The following is an 18,888-nucleotide window of genomic DNA, read 5'->3' on the forward strand; positions in this document are numbered from 1 at the left end:
AAAAATTCCAGTCATAAGTTAAATTGTTGATAAAGATTTTCCGATTTAAATGTTGCATAAAATAAACATTTGGTACACAAAAATTGACCTTAACGTGGACGTAGGAATTTTTAAGTTCATTTTTGGGCTATTTACGCTTTTGGTTTGTTTGAATTGAAATGGATGGAAAGAGAAGGAGAGAGAACATCTGTATCATTAAACACAAAATTATCAGTGTCCTTTGTCTCATTTCAATTCTTTCCATCCAATTTTCTAGCAAAGGCTCAGAGTTTTCAGTGGGTGACTTTTATTATGTTTATTATCAAAGCAAAAAAGAAACAGTTCCATATAAGTTACTGTATGATCTCTCACATTCTTCCTATCTATGAACTTCATCATTAAATCAAAGACAGAATGCAATTAATTTTAAGAGTTGCAGCCTTATAGGAGTTTTAAAAAGAACAATGTGCCATTAATTGATAACTTAGGAAGCCGAACAGGTGGAAGTATTAAAAATGTTGAAGATATTTCGAACAGGTGGGCTAATTTTTAATTAGCAATATAAAAAGTGGCTATTTGCACATTTCTTCCTTTATATTAACGCTAATAGAACTAGATATGCAATGGCTGCACTACAGAGCTTGAAAAGATTGCAGGCAGAAGAAGTCCACCAAGCCCAACATGAGACTAGTCCAATAAACCTTTTTTTTTTGCGCGGATTGTCCTTCATTTGGGCTTTAACTTTTGTCCTTCAAATTGGTGGTCTTTAAGTTTTACCCCTCGCCTAACACTCCGAGGTTGTGGGTTCGAACCCCAACTCAATTTAAAAAAAAATCGCTAGGCAGAATTTCACAAGGTAGACTTTGCAAAATTCTGCCTGAAGGAAAAATTTCTGCCCGAAGGACAAAATTTAAAGACCACCATTTTGAGGGGTAAAAATTAAAGACCACCCCCAGCGAAGGACAATCCTGCAAATTGCCCCCAATAAACTAACTAAAGGTTCACTTAACCAACTTGACTTCAGTTTTTTAGGCCCACATATAGTTGTAATTCACTTTTAGCCAGTCAATTGACCCATAAATTTCATCGCACAAAGAACTTTTGATGTTACTCATTTTTCTGGTGAAAATGATGAAAATTACCAGTTATCACTAGCACCAGTAAGACATACTATGCGTTAACAAAGCTTATTACAAAGAAAGATGCACCTCAGCCTTGCACTTAGATTTTGGCCTCATTGGCATGAAACTTTAAGCAATTGGAATGATAAGTCCAGCATGAATTCTAAGAAGAACCAGATCAGAACCAAAAGGCAGACTATGTAGCAACGGATTTATAATATCAGCACTCGACTTACAATGGTAGTTCAGGCTTGCAATCAAGGAAAAAGTTGCATTTCTAAATATAGAATTACGTACCACATGATTGGAAAATAAAATAAGAAGAATTATCCTGATGATAATTCTTCAATTCTGGTCCCTACGATTTTAGAGAGCCCATGGAACCAACACATCAAATACCTGGAGCTTTTGAGCTCTCAACAAAATTGTTTACGCTACTACACACTACATACAGTGGGAATGAGACGAAGATTCTAGTGTCATCAGAAAATCAGCAGACTCGCAAACAGCACATTGATGGCCATCAAGATATAGATCCACCTCCTGAGAATAGAACTACCGCTACTCAAATCTTGCGAGGCTGGACCTAATCCCACATTCGTGGACCCACTAAATCTTCCACTCGAGTTCTTGCTGCACAACGACACACAAAGATTTTTATCTCAAAAACCGAAGTCTATAATGGAGATCAGTAAAACTACACTGAAACCACCAGAAAAGATAGATAATTTAGATAAGAAAGTAGACCTTGGGCCTAACTCGGGTGAGGATTGCCCAAGACCATATAAGGACACCCAAAAACCCACTCACAACCGATGTGGGATTCTGACTTAATTTCTAACGGTTTGAAAATCTAACGGTTTGAAAACATCCGACAGATACATGTGAAAATAACTCGTGATATATGTAGAGTTATTATGCTGTTCAGCTGGATTTATAAGAAGGAAGAATGAGTGATTCTGTTCAGCAAAATTAGGCACCACATCATTAAAAGAAAATCAACCAAACAAGGGTCTCGTGTTACTCTCGGTCTAACATAACTTCCAATTTACAAGGCCTATATAGATCAACAGCAGAGCCATGATAACAACCTTAAAAGCATATCGCAAGTGTTATTCATTCTTTTAAGCGCAAAGCGGAAACAAAGTGTGGCTGAAGAAAGGCGCAAATGGAGAAAAAAAAAATATGCATGTGTAATCCAAGACTAATAATTATAAGCATGAAACAAATATATCGACAAAGAAATTGAAAAAAAAAAATACGCTAAAGTGAAATAACAACTCTTTAGTGTCGCCTCCTCATGATTACACTCACTGGCAAGGAAAAGTATGTCTTACAGCATTGAGCATTGACCTGAAGAACCCGCTATGCGAATCAAAGAGAAACACTTAACATGTTTTATGCCCCGCTTAAGGGCTTAAGCGCGCTTTGAGAACACTATTATAAACATATACTAAATAAACCAAAATTGATATTGAGGATTCATCTAGCCAACCCAACTAAATTAAGGCATTCTAGTTATTTTGTACACACTAAATTAGTACTACCAGTAATCTCTATTAGCACATAACCCTGCATAAACTAAATCAGACAGTTTATTTCCTCCTCTTTCTTTTTGCTCAGTGATTAATTTTCACTACTAAATATCAATTGGTGTCATGAATCATTAATCATTAAAGGCGGAAAATAAGATCTTTTAGCACAGCGGATAACAGTTACCTCGATGGAAATTTACATCCATTATGACCTGAAAAAGATAACAACAGCAACAGAAATTAGAAAAAAAAAAATAACAATAATAAGTTACGCTTTTAAATTAGGGATAATGCATAAAAACACACCTAAACTATGATGAAATTGTCAATTACACACCTAAACTATGCTAGGATCATATTACCCCTGAACTTATTTTTTTTTTCATTTTATTTAGCCCTCACTAATTACCTCGTATAGAAAAGAAGTTAAAACATATCACGTGCATCCGTGGGACAGAGAAAGAGATTTGTTGTTTCAACGGTCGGTTTGAATTTGAAAGACTCAAATGAAACAAGACACTACGACCTGTTTGGTCATGAGAAATTTTCACTTTTTCGGAATTTTTTTATCACTTTATTTGAAAAACAGCGTTTGGCCATAAAAATTTCAAATACAACTTCAATATGGAAACACTTCCGGTACATTCAAAAAAACAAATATTATTTGCAAAAATACATAGTATTTGGTTTTCATGGCCAAACGCCTACTGAAATTTCATCAATTTAGGTGTGTTTCTAGCTATTTAAAGTTACGAAATTACATGCAGATGAAACTTTCAAAAGAGTAAAGTACTCACTGGGATTAATAGAAATGAGAGCAGCGGTATTATCAAAACTACAAGCATCCTGATTCATTCCATGTTTAAGGAAATAATCATTAAACACCCACGACGCCGTTTTTTGAATATCGGAAGAATCATAACATGGTCCACCAGGCTGTACAGGCCCACAGTCAGCACCTCCTGGCCCACAAGCCCAATCAATCGCTGATTTTAGAGCTTTATCCTCTGCATTATTCTTCGCTACACACCACAACTCCACCGCCGCCCCTACGCCGCCGCCAGAGGGAGCAGAACCACCTCCGGCGCCGCCTCCAGGAGAAGATACGGCGCCGCCGGGAGGAGAGACGGCGGCGTTGTTTTGGGCGGTAGAGAGAGTGGAGATTAGGGAGAGTACTAGAAGGATTGATAATGAGAAATTTGTGAGAGACATTTTTTTTTTTTTTTTGGGTAAGTGAAGAGTAGCGGTTAAGAGAAGACGGTTATATATATTGATGAAGAAGAATTTGGTAGTTAATGAAATGAGAGAAAAATAAGACCTGAGAATGTGACCGCTAGTGGTGTCAAGGAAATCTGAGGGAAGTACTAAGAAAATACTGTGAGAAGACCAGAGAGTGATTGTTCACAAGTGGGGATTTAGTAAGACTAGCGAGTGATTGTTCGCAAGTGGGGATTTAGTATTTATAAGGTTTTTTTTTGAGTTAATAAGTGGAGTAGTATTTATAAAGTTAAAAATAATGGATTCACCATTTCAGAGGGTCCCTTGGCCACGAGAATTGTTCACTTTATTTTAAATTTTTTTATTTTATTTTAAAATTAGTATTTGGTTGTGAAAATTTCAAATATAAATTCAAATTGTATTTGAATTTGAAAAACACTCAAAATCTTATTTTCACTTTCATTACATTCAAATAACCAAATATTCTTTAAAAAATTATAACCAAACACAACTTCATCTTCAACTCCAACTTCAAAATTCTAAATAAAGTGAATAGTTTTTTTATTTTCATGGCCAAACGCCTACTTATAGTCTTAGGACTCATTTTGTTATACCCCCTCTGCTCAAAATATTTGTCGTCGTTACTAAAAATATATGTCGTTTTATTCAAGATAAAATTAAGTAGCTTTTTTTCATTTTACCCTTTTATTAATTACATCAATGGACTGATTTTGTGAGTTTACATACCAACATTTAAGAGGTTTAGTCATTAATGGAGTAAATATTTATTGATGAGAGAGAACATGATGAAATATGTTAAGAGGGTAAAATAGTCAAAATGCTACTGTTATAAAAGCTTTCTTAATGGACGTGCAAATGTGACAAATATTTTGAGACGAGGAGAGTATATTAAAATTATGAATTCAGATTTAATATTTTTAAATTTTAGTAGGCTTTAACGTTTATATTTGTTCTCGAGTGTCAATTTTTCTTACTTCAAATGGACCCTGTCCTCTGATCATTTAGACTTTCAAATCATGACAAAATGAGTACGTAATGCACTTTTCTATCAATCATTGGTATCCGAAATTGCTTGACTCAATTAATTTAGATTGATGAAGCGATTTTTATTAAAAAGAGAAAAATGTTTCTTTCACGAAATTTTTATTTTTAAAACTCGAACTGAAAATTAATTAAAGCGAAAGCAATTTCATGTATCAACTACGTGTCACGCAAAACACTTCTTTGGCCAAACGCACTAGACTCGCAATGTGAATTATTGGTGTCTAGTTTCATTTGTTGGAATCCGAGTATGATTTCTTGTCGGATTCTAAGAGGTTTCTTTTTTTCTCTTCTTTACTTTTTTTCCCCTAATAAGAGGTCAGAAACCCTTTTCTCAAAGTGGAAAAAAAAAAAAAAACAAAGAGTTTACTAACCTAATTTGTTTGAAAAACTAAAATAAACTTTTGGGTTACTAATTCCAAAATAGAAATCAACTCAAACTCACGCCACTTCTGCCTAAAAAGAATTTGAAAGAAAACTAAATTACATTTTTGTTCTCTTCTTCAGAAAGATGCTCTCATCACCACATCAGAATAAAAATTGGAAAAGAGAAATTAAAAGCAAGTTGAATTCTTCCACCGACAACTACTTTGTTAAGGAAGAAAACCCGAACAAAAACAAAAAATATGCAATTGGAAAATTAGTTTTAGAAAACTAATATGTAAGGGATGGAGAATTAGAGTTGAACCCCGTGATAATTGGAGTATAAATTTATCCAATAAAATTCACAAATAACCATTTTTCAGTATTAAAAAGTAATTGATGTCCTATAGAGTTTTAAATTCAGTAGACTTATCATAAGAGTATTATTTTTTAAAATTTGACCTGTTGACGTTATTTCTTTCCTTTCTATCTCTGCACCAATTAAGTGCCACAACGTGTTCTCTCTTTTCCACTTCCTTTTTTCTTTAATTTATTGGGCCCTCCTCTCAAATAAATTGGAAAACTTAATAAGCACGTCTCTTGTTTAAAGGAAAATCAATTGGCAAATTTGGAACGATTTCTCTCCCAAGTTTCTGTTTCACTCTCAAAAGACGAGCCAGAATGAGAAAAGTCATCATGTTTAGTCAACATCAGTTACAATAGTAAGAGCAATTACATCGAAGTATTAAATTTGGACATTAAGGTACAAATGTTTTCTTCTTTGGAAAAAAAAATGTATCAAAGTTTAAAGAAGTGGAAGTAACAATTTACACAAAAAATAACACTTTCTTAATGTAGAAGTTGTGTCGAACTTTCTCTATAACAATTTTCTTCTTCCCGAAGGAAACTTAAAGTGAAATATAGCTAGTCGGGAGTGGGGTTTGCTCAATAACTTTCTAGTGTTCAAGATGCTAAGAATTACTGAAAGACAATTTTTTTAGTTTCGCAAATACCTGGGCAATTATAACATTTGAATTACCCATTTGATCTATTGTTTTTTATTCCTAACCGAATGCATATGCATCCATATCCGGAAAAAAAATCACCTAGTTAATGGGATGAGAAGAAATTAAATTCGATTAGACGAGAGGTAATTGGAACATAAAAATCGTGACACTACTATTTGAATTCTAATTTCTTGGCTACTAGAGTGTTTCATTAGGATGGCGATAGGTGCTTATTTACTTTAATTGTTTTTTTTTTCAATCTGGTGTTCGGTATTCGTTTTGGAGTAGATTAATTCAAATTTGTGGAAAGTACTATTTTAAAGTATTTCTTATCAAAGACGATTATATATTCTCATGGCTTGATCCCAAGACCTTTAATTAAGGATAAATGGGTACTTACCACCCCATTACAACCTTTTAACGGCGCGTGCATTGTCTTGTACTTGTCCGATGGGATTTTATGGAGGTCTCTCTTCCAAGGGACATCTTGTATAGCCGTGTAATCGATCACCTCATTTATATGATCTGATTGAACCCATCTTTTAATTCAATCTATGGTCTTGCTTTGTTGTTTTTTTTTTTTTTTGGCCCTTGGAATCTGTCACTGTATACTGTTTATATATTTTTTAGTTTTCTACCCGGTGTTCAGTGTCTGTTTTTTGGATCCTGACTAATCCGAATGTGCACCGGAAGTCCTACTTTGGGGTTAAGCGTTCCCTATCAAAGACGACTCCATACACAAGGCTCGAATTCGAAACTTCTGATTAAAAAGGAAGGAATATTTACCACCGCACTACAACCTTTGGTGGTATATTTTCTATGTACTCTAAAACATGCCTTGTTGTTGTGAACACGGATAGCCCAGAAGCTCGACAAGCTGTTGGGCCTGGGGCTAAACCACGAAAAGGTCCAAGAATTAGGCAGCCCAACAATAGATTTGCTTAGGATCCAGGTTGAGTGGAGATAAAAGGGTTGTCGTCAACGGCCTGGAAAATTATGCCTATTGTGAAGTAACTGTCTGTTCCTCTCTTGTCCTTCCTTACGACCTAAGCTTTTCATCCACATTTTGATCTCTATTGTTAGTTACTAGTTATATCAGTATTTTCTATTGTAATTCAGTATTTTGAGTTTTGCAGTTATAATTTGACTTCTAGTGGTTATATAATACTTAAGTATTTGTGTTGAGAATTGATCTGTTTTGTTACACTTGCTTATGTAATTCTTCTATTAATGTCACACTAGTGCAGCTGAGTTGTAATTTCTTTTGGAATACAAATGGAGTATCTATTAACATCGTCTTTTGTGGCTAATTAAATCTAGTTCAGAAGTTAGCAAGTTTGGTAATTGCCGCGACGATCATGAAAATCTATGAAGCACAGATTTGTTGTTTTCATCATTCTGGTAGGATTATAAGAAAGGGATAATTTTTCACGAGACAGAAAATTGATCGAGAGCCTAATGTTGGTAATGTAGTAGAGCTAGTTATCTCTCTTATCTTCGATCGAATCATTCCCTTTTTACCTAATGAATGAGAAAAATAAAATGACTGTAACATGCACCAATAAGATTAGGAACAATAAATGAGATTACTAAGTTGTGAAATAAGGAGAGATCTGCTACTTTCATCATTCTGGTAGGATAAGGATGAAACTTTTTTCTCTAGTCCAAGGGAGTATATATGTTGGATGTATACTTCTTAGGTAAAAACTTATGTATGGAGTATCTATATCAAAATAATGACTGTAAGGCGTATGTCATATATATATATATACCGTTGTGCTTGGTCAACCACTCCCATACGATGAAGTTTCTTCTTCTGAAATAGGGAAATTGAAGCTCGAAGACCGAATCGAGAAAGGTCTATTTTGAGCTCCGAAGGCATATACATACACCACCGAGGGGGTGGCGATTCAGTACTCAAGTTCAAGGGTCCTGCTAAAAGACATGCAACTCAAGAGTGGTTTGAGTCTCTATAATAAGAAAAAACCTGGCTCCAGGTGGCGAAAGGGAGTAGCAAAGGGGAAATTCGTTAGGATAGAAGACCAGGATTCCCTTGGTCCTTCTAAGGACCAGTAGCATACCTGGATTTATCGTCCATCCAGAGAATACCAGTCGTCCAGCTTAGAAACCATTGAACTTGCTGCCGGAGAAGGGGAACTTCAACTAAGAAAGAATAAGAAGAATTGCTTAAGAATTTAGATAAGCTATGACTCCAGCATAAAAAAGAGCACATTAATCCCGAAGCTGTGGATGATTGAGACAGCTAGCTCTAAGATCGACGGCTGACCTCCAACTCTTAGCCTCATTCACGAAGATGCGCTCACTCTCTAAGCATTCAATGTTGTCACCTTAGGGCGTCAACTGTGACGCCTTTGCTTTCTTGTCGTGCAATGCGGTCTTCTCAGCTCCCTTGCTCGGATGGATGCTTTCGACGATTGTAATAGATTCGTGCTTTCTCTTCCCCGAGGGAACGAAACTAGCACTAGAATTCCGAGTCACCTATCCAGTATGTAAGTGAGCCCGCCCTACGGATCCCCTTTGTTCAATGGGGGAGGGTTCATACCTTCCCCGCCTGCTTAGTTTCATAAGTCTAAATGATTTGGGGCACAAAATCTGTCGTAGATGTGAAATTTTCTAATTTGCATTCTCAGCTTTCTCATCACATGAATGAGACATAACTTCTATGTGCCAATCGCTAGCGCATCCAGGGCCCCGGCGCCCAGCTCAGCTGGAGAGGCCTAGCTTGATCTAAGAAGTGCTAATTCGGTTCGGATAGACTTCAGTCAAGAATGCCACCGCCCCGGGAATCAATAAGAAAACAAGTGCGTCGTTTCAGATCAGTGAATAAACCGAAAGTAAAGAAGAGACCTTTCTCGCTCAGTGCCTAAAGCGCACTATGCTCCGCTTCAACTTAGGAGAGTTTTCGGTGGAACGTGGTTCATATATATATATATATATGAGTCCGCAACTTTTTTAACCCAAAAAGTGTCAAAAAACACCAAAATACCCCACTAAAAAAAAGTAATCAAACTGCTTTTTGCGCATTAAATTAGTGCGTAATAGGACCAAAGTGTAAATCTATATTTTTGCCTTATTGTGCACTAATTAGTGCGCAATACTAGTTCACTAAAAACCCTAGCCCTTTATTCAAAAAAATAGTTTTGAAATTCATGTTTTTTCCGTACTTTGACCAAAGATTAGTCATGTTTGAAAACGTCGGAATATCAATATTATATATAGAACCTGATATCTTTTTTCTGCGAACAATAATGTAGGCTCAACGCATCAAGTATACATATACGTTTGGATAGTCGTTTTAGGAGTTGTAAAGTGTCCCGAAGTAAGTTTTGTTTGTTTGGAAACTTGTTATCTTTAGGTTTCAGTGTTTTATTTTATAAGGTTTTGATTAATTTAGGACGTCGCACGAGTTATTATTAAACGACAATAAAAACTAAGATAACTAATTATCATTAAGAAAATAATACCAAAAAAATATATATAATATTAACATAAAATGTATATTTTATTTACAAATACACAATCTCCATCCCCCTAGGTCCCACATGTGGGAGGCTTTAGAATAACCTTAGGCCTAAGGCGAACCCCACCACTCTCACTATCATCTCCATCCTCCCTCTTCCTCTTAATCTGTACAAGCTGTATGGCGTGATCATCCTGCGTTCCCTTCGTAAGGGGCTTGTTCAAAACATACTTCCTACGGGAGACGACGGTGGTCGAAATGTGAACCTCAAGAGATGACTCAATCTCAACAGGAGACAGGTCCACAGGCACAGAAGAATGAACCTGAATAACATATAAATAATTTAGTTTAGATTTATGCTAAACTAAACATGGAATAACATATAAACAATTAATAAATACATTATTTTATTGTAAAAAATCAAACCTGTGTGTTGACGGGCTCCTGAGATGGCTACCTAGAGGGCTCCTTAAAGAGCTCATGAGCTGGCTCCTCAACAGTCTCCTGAGTGGACCCCGGAGCCGAAGATGTAGATGGTGCCGGAGCAGGAGATGGGTCCACAGGCGCAGAAGAATGAACCTGAAATAACATATAAACAATATAGTTTAGTTTTATGCTAAACTAAACATAAAATAACATATAAACAATTAATTTAATACATTATTTAATTGTAAAAAATTAAACCTGTGTGTTGATAGGCTCCTGAGATGGCTGGCTAGAGGGCTCCTGAGATGACTCCTCAGCGATCGCCTGAGCGGGCCTCGAAGCCGGAGACATGTCGAACTCATCGAATAAGAAATCGAAGTCCAGCACTGTGCCACCCTGTAGATCACAAGGTGGCTGCCCACCCTGTGGATGACGAACTGGCTGTTGTGCAGGCAATGGCCAGAACATGTGATCTGAAAACAAATCCGGCGTATATACATGTGTCGACGGACGCTCTGAAGTCGACGGGATCTCTGAAGTCAACGGCCGGCAAGAAGTCGACGGGATCTCCGAAGTCGACGGAGGCTGCTGGGCTGGAGCTGGAGCTGGAACTGGTATATGGTCGTCAGGCTCATCTACTAGATCACAACCCCCTCTGGCCCCACACCCTCTGTGACCAGCCTCTCTGGCTCTATCACCTCGTCCACCAGCCCCTTTGCCCCTACCCTCTTGTCCACTAGCCCCTCCGGCACGACCACGACCACGACCACGACCACCTGCTGCCTGATGCGGACCTCTGAAACAGGCTCGTCGACACGTCCGAGCTCCTGCGCCTGCTTTATACCACCCTCGGCTAGCTGAACCATCCGCGCTGCATATCCCGCTGTCTCGGGGGCATCCATATGGTCCAAGCTCTCCCGGCGCATCATCTGTACGGTCCGTAGCTGCATTTGTTGGCAAATATTAATGATTGAATAAATTTGTAACTTAATACATAAAACAATTAATTAAGTTTAAAACTAATAAAACTTACCAACGCCTCATACTGTCCTACGAGAGCTACATATCCTCGGTCATCTGCACGAGGCCTCGCGGGGTTGCCAATCAAGCTGTGAATGATCGCGTGTACCACTGCATGTACGTCTGGACTGGAGTCGCATGTCCGACCACCGCTAGAGTCCCCACCCTCTGATCCTAACGGTGGACCTGGAGCTGTTGTACGCTCGTTCCGCGTATAATGGTCATGCTCCCAAGAAGGCTGCTCAGGTAAATCCTGTACCTGGCCGAACTATCGTAAGACGCGACCGATCGCGTGATCCTCAACGATGTCCATATGTATCAACGGACACCGCGACCTCCACGAGGGCTCACCAGCCCTACAAAACGCCGGCAGCTGATCCAAAATCAGATCATACGGCGTCCATATAAAAGCCTGTAAAAATAATTGAATTAGTTAACAATAAAAGACTAAAATAGTAAAAAAAAAATAACATACTAATGTTAAATAAAAAAAACTTACCGTGTCCGACGTCATACGATCCAGCTGATCCCTGAACGGGAGAATACTGTGGTGCGTATCCATATCTCGGATAACGCCTCCTCTCGTCCTTCTCCGCTCATATGGAATCGCCTCATCAATATAGTCGAGCCGAGGGGCAGCAGCTATGGGCTGAAAAGGTCTCATCCTAGTCCATACCCATATCTGAAAGGGTCATTAAAAAAAATATTTTATGAGTAGTCGTTTTAAAAAGCTATATTTAGAATAAAATTACACGCACTTAAATATAGTACCTGGAGGAGCGGGCAAAATGCAGCGACATCGGTCCTCACGCCCATAGACGCTCGACAGAATTCGCGATGCATGAAAGCTAGAATAGCAGCGCCCCAACTGTAACATCCCAACTCGCCCAGATGCTCGAGAAAGGTAAAATGCCTCAAGCTCACGCGGGAACCCGATGTGTTCGAGAACAGGATGCCCTCGAATATGATGAGAAGGTACATACGAGCATGTCGGTCAACGTCAACCTGAGGTGTGTCCTCTGTAATTAGATGCTGCATGTCTACGAGGTGCAAGTGATCGAAGAGGGAATGCATCGACAGCCGACTCTGTCCCTATATATCATGCGACGCCGGCACAAAAGCAGTGAGCCTAGTCAACTCCTGCCGATACGACAGCATCTGCTGAGGCTCCGTAATAGACAAAGCGCGTTCATCGACCTGGAGACCGTAAAGGACCTCCACGTCCTGAAGGGTGATGGTGGCCTCACCAGTGCGGAGATGAAATGTATAGGTCTCCGGTCGCCATCGCTCAATCATGACTGTCACAAGAGCCCTGTCATGTTATACGCGACCAGCAGCGATGCAACGGTAGATATCGCCCTGATATAGTATCTCTAAGACACAAGGATGTGGGGGCTGAGCTACTAAAATATCCCATGCTTGTTCCATAAACCTAGGAAGAACCAAGCGAGTGAGATCTACATCCGAATCCCATACTAGCTGGGACCTATGTTGCTGTTGTAGATAGAGTACCTCTGGCTCGCAGGGCTCCGGATGAAGGGGGCAGGATCCATGGAGGTGTCATATCTGTTTTACGCATTTTTAATTAATCATTAACATGTAATATTAATTATGTAATCTTTTATCGAAAAATTATACTAAAGATATTCAATCCTAAACTAAGGATTAAATAGAATTAACTAACAAATATTATCTTAAGGATATTAAGACCTAAACTAAGGATGTTCAATTATACTAACTAACTAAGACTTTAACGGGAAATTATATTAACTATCTAAATTTGCGAATTAATAATTGTTAATTAATTATTATACTAACTACAATTAACTTACTAATATTACATTAATGTTATTTTAAATCTTAAACTGAGGATGTTCAAACCTAACCTAAGGATTAAATAGAATTAACTAACAAATATTATCTTAAGGATATTAAGACCTAAACTAAGGATGTTCAATTACACTAACTAACTAAGAATTTAACGGGAAATTATATTAACTATTTAAATTTGCGAATTAATAATTGTTAATTAATTATTATACTAACTACAATTAACTAACTAATATTACATTAATGCTATTTTAAATCTTAAACTAAGGATGTTTAGACCTTACCTAAGGATTAAATAGAATTAACTAACAAATATTATCTTAAGGATATTAAGACCTAAACTAAGGATGTTCAAACCTAAACTAAGGATGTTCAATCCTAAATTAACAAACATTTCATAAATAAAAATATAAAGATTAACAATTCATTATCATACAATTAACAATTAGCTAGAAAATAATTAACAAATGAACAATTAATTAATGAAAATATTAACAAATATTTAATAACTAATTAATAAATAATTGACAAATAAACAATTATTTAATCCGACAGTTAAGAAATACAAAATAAATAATCATCAAATAAACAATTACCTAACAAACAATTAACAATTAATTAAAAAAAATAAAAAAGGGCAATGGACTGCCCATTTGCACACAAAAAAGTGTGCAATATTTTTTTTTCCTGTAATTCACAACTATTACACAAAAATCATGCTTAGGATAGTAATATATTTAACAATGTAATACAAAATTCGTAGTGAAATACCTAGAATGAAAGTGGTTTTTAGTTTTTGAAATCGAGTTTTACGCTGCTTTATGCCGAAATCAAAGGTTTGAAACTTGTTCCTTGCCTTGAATATACCAAGAATATTAACTTTTGGGTTAAAAAATAACACAAAATTGATGTTTTTAGATCGTGGGGACCGTTGAAAACGAAGGATCCTCGTGCGTTTTTTTTTTTAAATGGTAGGGACTGTCAGGTGGGGAAGACGAGGGGCTTTTTTAGTGAACCAGTATTGCTCACTAAATTAGTGCGTATTACACTTTGGTCCTATTAGTGCGCAAAAGGTATTTTGGTACTTTTTTTTAATGGGGTATTTTGGTGCCTTTGACACTTTTTGGGTTAAAAAAGTTGCGGACTCATATATATTCATCACTTAGAGCCTGTTTGGATGGGCTTAAAAAAAGCAGCTTAAGCTAAACGGGCCAACTTTTTTTTTTTTTTTTGGCTTATTTTAAGCACAAAATGGCTTATAAGCTGGCCAGCCAGACACTCAAAAAAGCTGAAAACAGCTTATAAACTGTTTTCAACAACTTATAAGCTAAGCCAAACGGGCTCTTAGTATGATTAAATGTTATGTATTCTTACTTTAAATTATAACTGCTAAAATTAAATTGTTTGGTTTGATGTAAACGTCAGATAAGTATTTACCCTTCTTAATTATTATACGAGTAAAACGAGAGAGGACAAAGTGTGTTCCTTCGATGCTCGTGTCAAAATGGGTTGGCCCAACCCAACCCAACTCAACCCTAAAGGGCCAAAGAATTAAATGGGCTAGGACGGGCTGGCCCTTTTAATTGAAGGGCCTGCAAAATGGCAGCCCAACCCAGCCCTAATCGGGCAGCGGGCTAGGACGGGCCAGCCCTTTAAGTTTTTTCGTCTTCCGAAATAACATTTTATAAGTGATTTTTGGTACAATTTGAACATGAAACTTTTGCAATATGAAATAGAATCTTCTGCCACCCATTCTTGTGCAAATTCATATCATAGAAGAAAAAAATTCAAGAGAACAAATATAAATTATTATTTTTGATCATTAATTCAGATCACGTTCAAAAGAAATTAAACATAATATAAATTCTAAGACTAAAAAGTATTATTCTAGTTTCTAATTTACTACTTAATAGCAAGTACATTCTTTTTTTCTCATTACTTTTTATCTTTTTGTTTAATTTACTTATATTTTTTTTAAAAAAAAATTTATTATTATTTTCTGGCCTCAGCCTAACCCTTGAGGCCAGCGGGCCAAGAGAGGCTGGTCTTTTGAGCCTCACTTCTATATGGGCCAACGAAATCCTAGCCCAACCCTACTTAAATAAAGGGTTGGGTTGGGCCGACCTCTCGGGCCAAGCCCATATTGACAGCTCTACTTCCAACCCAAGCTTTATCCAGAATTCTGATAGTTTTTAATGATCAATGTTTTGTTGAGAAGTTAGTCATTTTATTTTTCTAATTCAAGTGGAAAAAGGGAATAGTTCGATCAGAGAGAGCTAGTTAAGTTATATAGTAAATAAGAGAAGCAAAATGTGCATGCCATGATGAAATCAGAAAATAAAAGATTGAATATAACCTAATTATGCAGGAAATCATTTGAATAAATTAAAAAACTTAAAGTAGCCGATCAAAATAAAAATTATAAAAAACATTTAATCTATATTAAGAAACTTAATTAGGGGGAAAACATTACTAGCAGCTTTTCTCAGAGATTTAAAAAATATTGAGAATATTAGGACTATTCTGTTTATCAGATTGTAACTATATTAGGACTCCTAGGACTTATCTATTGTATTTGATGTATGACTAGGACTCTTAAACTTTATCATGTAAATCTAGGACTCATATATCTTTGTAGATAAATATATGAAAAGTTGGCTCTTGCATTATTGAGCCTTTCAAAAAATATTCTCATGGTATCAGAAGTCTAAATATAGCCCACTATCTCTCTTTCAGTCGGCTTCTCTCTTTTTTCCAGAATATTATTCCTGCATTGTTTCTTTCTCTGTTTTGTTTAGTCATGGCTTCTCAGGCTCTTTCTACCTCGGAACATGTTGCTTCAACGAATTGTTCTCTTCCAATCTCTACACCTAATATCAGTTCCACTATCTCGACCATGCTCACAACTCTTTTGTCTTCATCTCTTTCTCTTCCTACTATGCCGTCTCCTTTGGTTACTACAACGACTTCCTTACCCGGTCATGTATTACCTACATCCCTTAGCAGTACTACTGGTTTGCCATTTATTTCTCCATACTCCGGTAATTTTGATCTCGTTCCTTCTTCTGCCTTTTATTCTTCAGCGTCTCTTGCTGCACCAAATATTACCAACCTCGTTACAATCAAACTTCAAACTGTTGAAGACTATTTGACATAGAGAACTCAGTTTACCTCTCTCTTGATTTATCATGATTTACTTGGATTTGTCGATGGATCTTTTCCAACTCTAGATCAATTTCTTTGTGATCCTTCAAGACATAAGCAGCTTAATCCCAACTATCGCGCGTGGCTGCGAGTAGACCAAAGTGTGAAGTCCTGGATTTTTGCTACCTTGTCCCGTGCGGTTCTTGTTGACGTGCATCTTTTACCTACATCTCGAGATATTTGGCTATCCTTAAATCGTCGTTACATGAATGCTTGCCAAGCCAAAACAATTGAATTGAAAAGGCATCTCACCACCATGCGTAAATCAGATTCCACATCTATTGATCAATGTTTTAGGGATGCAAAACAAATCGCAGATTCCTTGGCAGCGATTAATTCCCCTGTTTCAAATCAAGATTTTATTGATCATGTCTTGATTGGTCTTGGAAAATAATATGACACGTTAGTTGGAATTATCACCCATTTTCCTGGACAATTGACGCTTGAAGAACTTTGTTCTAAGTTGTTATTACACGAGCAGCGTTTGCAATGCTTTAAAGGTCCTGATCCACCATCTCTTCCTCAAGCTTTTGCAACCCAACATACACATTCAAATTTCTCAAGCAGTGCTCCTTCATATCAAGGAGGTCGTGGCAGAGGTCGTGACTTTATTTCTAGAGGCCGAGGCCGAGGTAGTCGAGGTCGTGGCTCAAATGGCAGGGTTCAACAATATCAAGGATCAACGACAAATAATTTTACTCGCAATGCTCTAGTGGACAAATCACGTCAGGTATTGATTGTGCTTCTCATGTCTCTTATGGTTCACGGTCCGCCAATACAAGTTCTCCATCCTCTGGAATTTTAGGTCCCATACCTCGTCTCTTATTTGTCAAATTTGTGGTTCTCTTGGCCATTAAGCATTACAATGCCCAAATCGTTTCAATTATGCTTTTGTTGCTAATGATCTTCCGAAGTCTTTTGCGACTATGTCGGTTGGTGAAACAAATGACGCTACTTGGTATCTTGACTCAGCTACTTCTGCTCATATGACCCCATCTAAAGGTAATTTTATACATACATCCTTTTACAATTGTTGTGATCGTGTTTTAGTTGGGAATGGAGCTTTGCTTGATGTTAATAAAATTTGATGTTGTCAAATACCTGCAGTATCTCGTCCTTTACATTTGCATTCCACCTTTCATGTACCCAATCTTAGTCATAATTTAATTTCTGTTAAAATGTTATGTGCTGACAATAATTGTTCCGTAACTTTTAACGATTCTTCTGCTTCTATTAAGGACAAAGTCATGGGCCAACCTCTCTTTCAAGCTTCCAGTAAAGGCGACGTTTACCCTGTGTCCTCTTCATCCGTGCATTCCTTTCCTCAGGAATTTGTTTCTCTTGTCGTCTTGGAAAATCTCAACGTTTTTCTTTCAATTTAGTTGATCATTGCAGTTCTTCACCTTTAGAAATTATTCATTCTGGTGTATGGCAATCGCCTATTTTTATCTAATTTAGGTTTTCAATATTATGTGATTTTTGTGGACAATATTTCTCGTTTTACATGGCTCTATCCTATGAAAAATAAGTCTGAGGTCTTCACAATTTTTTGTGCCTATCAAAATGTTATATCCCGTATCTTCGCGTATTCGGGAAAATTGGAAATAATTTTGGCTTGTAAGGAATAAGGTAATTATTGATTTTATTTAACACGTGAGTTGTTTATGGAAAAATATTAATATGGAAGTGTTGAGGAAGGCTAGGGGCAAAAATTGGAATTTTGGAAATTAGTTCGGGAATTACAAAATGTGAGCCATAAGTCATTGGGCTAAAAAAATGATGAAAAATCCAAGCCCAATAAAGAGGGGTGGCCGGCCATACATAGGCCCAAGCCCACAACTTAAAAAAAATTCCATGTGCTAAAATTAATAAAGGGGACCATATATTCATCAATTATCCATAAGAAGTTTCAAGAAACAAGGAAAGAGAAAAACAACAAAAAGAAGAGCAAAAGCTTGAAGGCCATTCGGCCCTAGCTTGAAGATTTCACCCCTTGAAAATCTTGCTTCTAAAATTATTGTCTTGTGGTTTTCCTACTAAATTAAGGGTCCTTTACAACTTGGTGTAGCTATTTTGGAAGAAAGGGCACTTGTTTCATCAAGTTGATAACTTGGTCAAGTGAAGAAGATTGGAGAAAAAGGCAAGAATCAATTCCTTTTTATTATGTTATGAAGGTTTGTTTGTGTTGTAGTATGTAGAAATTATGGAAATATGGAAGTTTGCAAAGTGGGTGTGTATGTAAGTATGTGGCCGTGTGTATGCTATGTTGTATACATATGATGAGTTGAATTTTATGTTGTATTCTAGTTGTAGTTGTAGTGGACTTTATATTGGAAAATGAAAGTTGAATGAATTTGGTTGAAGTGAAAATGGGGTGTTGGCCGTGTGGTGCATAGTGAAGAAATGGGAATGAATTAAATTTGTTTAGTGTGTTAGTTGTGTTATTGTGATCCTTATAACGTAAATGAAGGTTAAATGGTTTAAGTTGGTATTGGAATGGAATGTAGAAGGTTATGTCATTTTAGAATGATTTTATGATATTATGGAAATGAAGTTGTTAAGGTGCAAATTATAATTATTGTTGATGAAATTGGAAGATGGAAATATGTTATGAATATGTATGTTGAAGATTAGAAGTTTCG

The 18,888-nt window shown here is 36.7% G+C and overlaps 1 protein-coding gene across 1 annotated transcript; it reads right to left on the reverse strand.

Moving 5' to 3' along the window:
* Positions 1–1,299: 1,299 nt before the first annotated feature.
* On the reverse strand, positions 1,300–4,082 carry LOC132617679 (PLASMODESMATA CALLOSE-BINDING PROTEIN 5-like). The gene is made up of 3 exons (XM_060332737.1): positions 3,433–4,082; positions 2,820–2,847; positions 1,300–1,733 (listed from the first exon to the last, which is right to left on the reverse strand). Exons 1-3 carry the CDS (start codon positions 3,845–3,847, stop codon positions 1,583–1,585), a joined length of 594 nt encoding a protein of 197 aa, XP_060188720.1. The 5' UTR covers positions 3,848–4,082; the 3' UTR covers positions 1,300–1,582.
* Between the last annotated feature and the right edge of the window lie 14,806 nt (positions 4,083–18,888).

Source organism: Lycium barbarum, chromosome 11 (genome assembly GCF_019175385.1).
Source record: "Lycium barbarum isolate Lr01 chromosome 11, ASM1917538v2, whole genome shotgun sequence".
In the NCBI taxonomy this organism is placed as follows: Eukaryota; Viridiplantae; Streptophyta; class Magnoliopsida; order Solanales; family Solanaceae; genus Lycium; species Lycium barbarum.

Coding starts and splice junctions, on each gene's coding strand:
- LOC132617679 (XM_060332737.1), bottom strand. CDS start 3,847: ATGTCTCTCACAAATTTCTCATTATCAATCCTTCTAGTACTCTCCCTA. Junction 2,848..3,432: donor TCTCATTTCTATTAATCCCA/GTGAGTACTTTA, acceptor TATCTTTTTCAG/GTCATAATGGATGTAAATTT. Junction 1,734..2,819: donor GGATGTAAATTTCCATCGAG/GTAACTGTTATC, acceptor GTCGTTGTGCAG/CAAGAACTCGAGTGGAAGAT.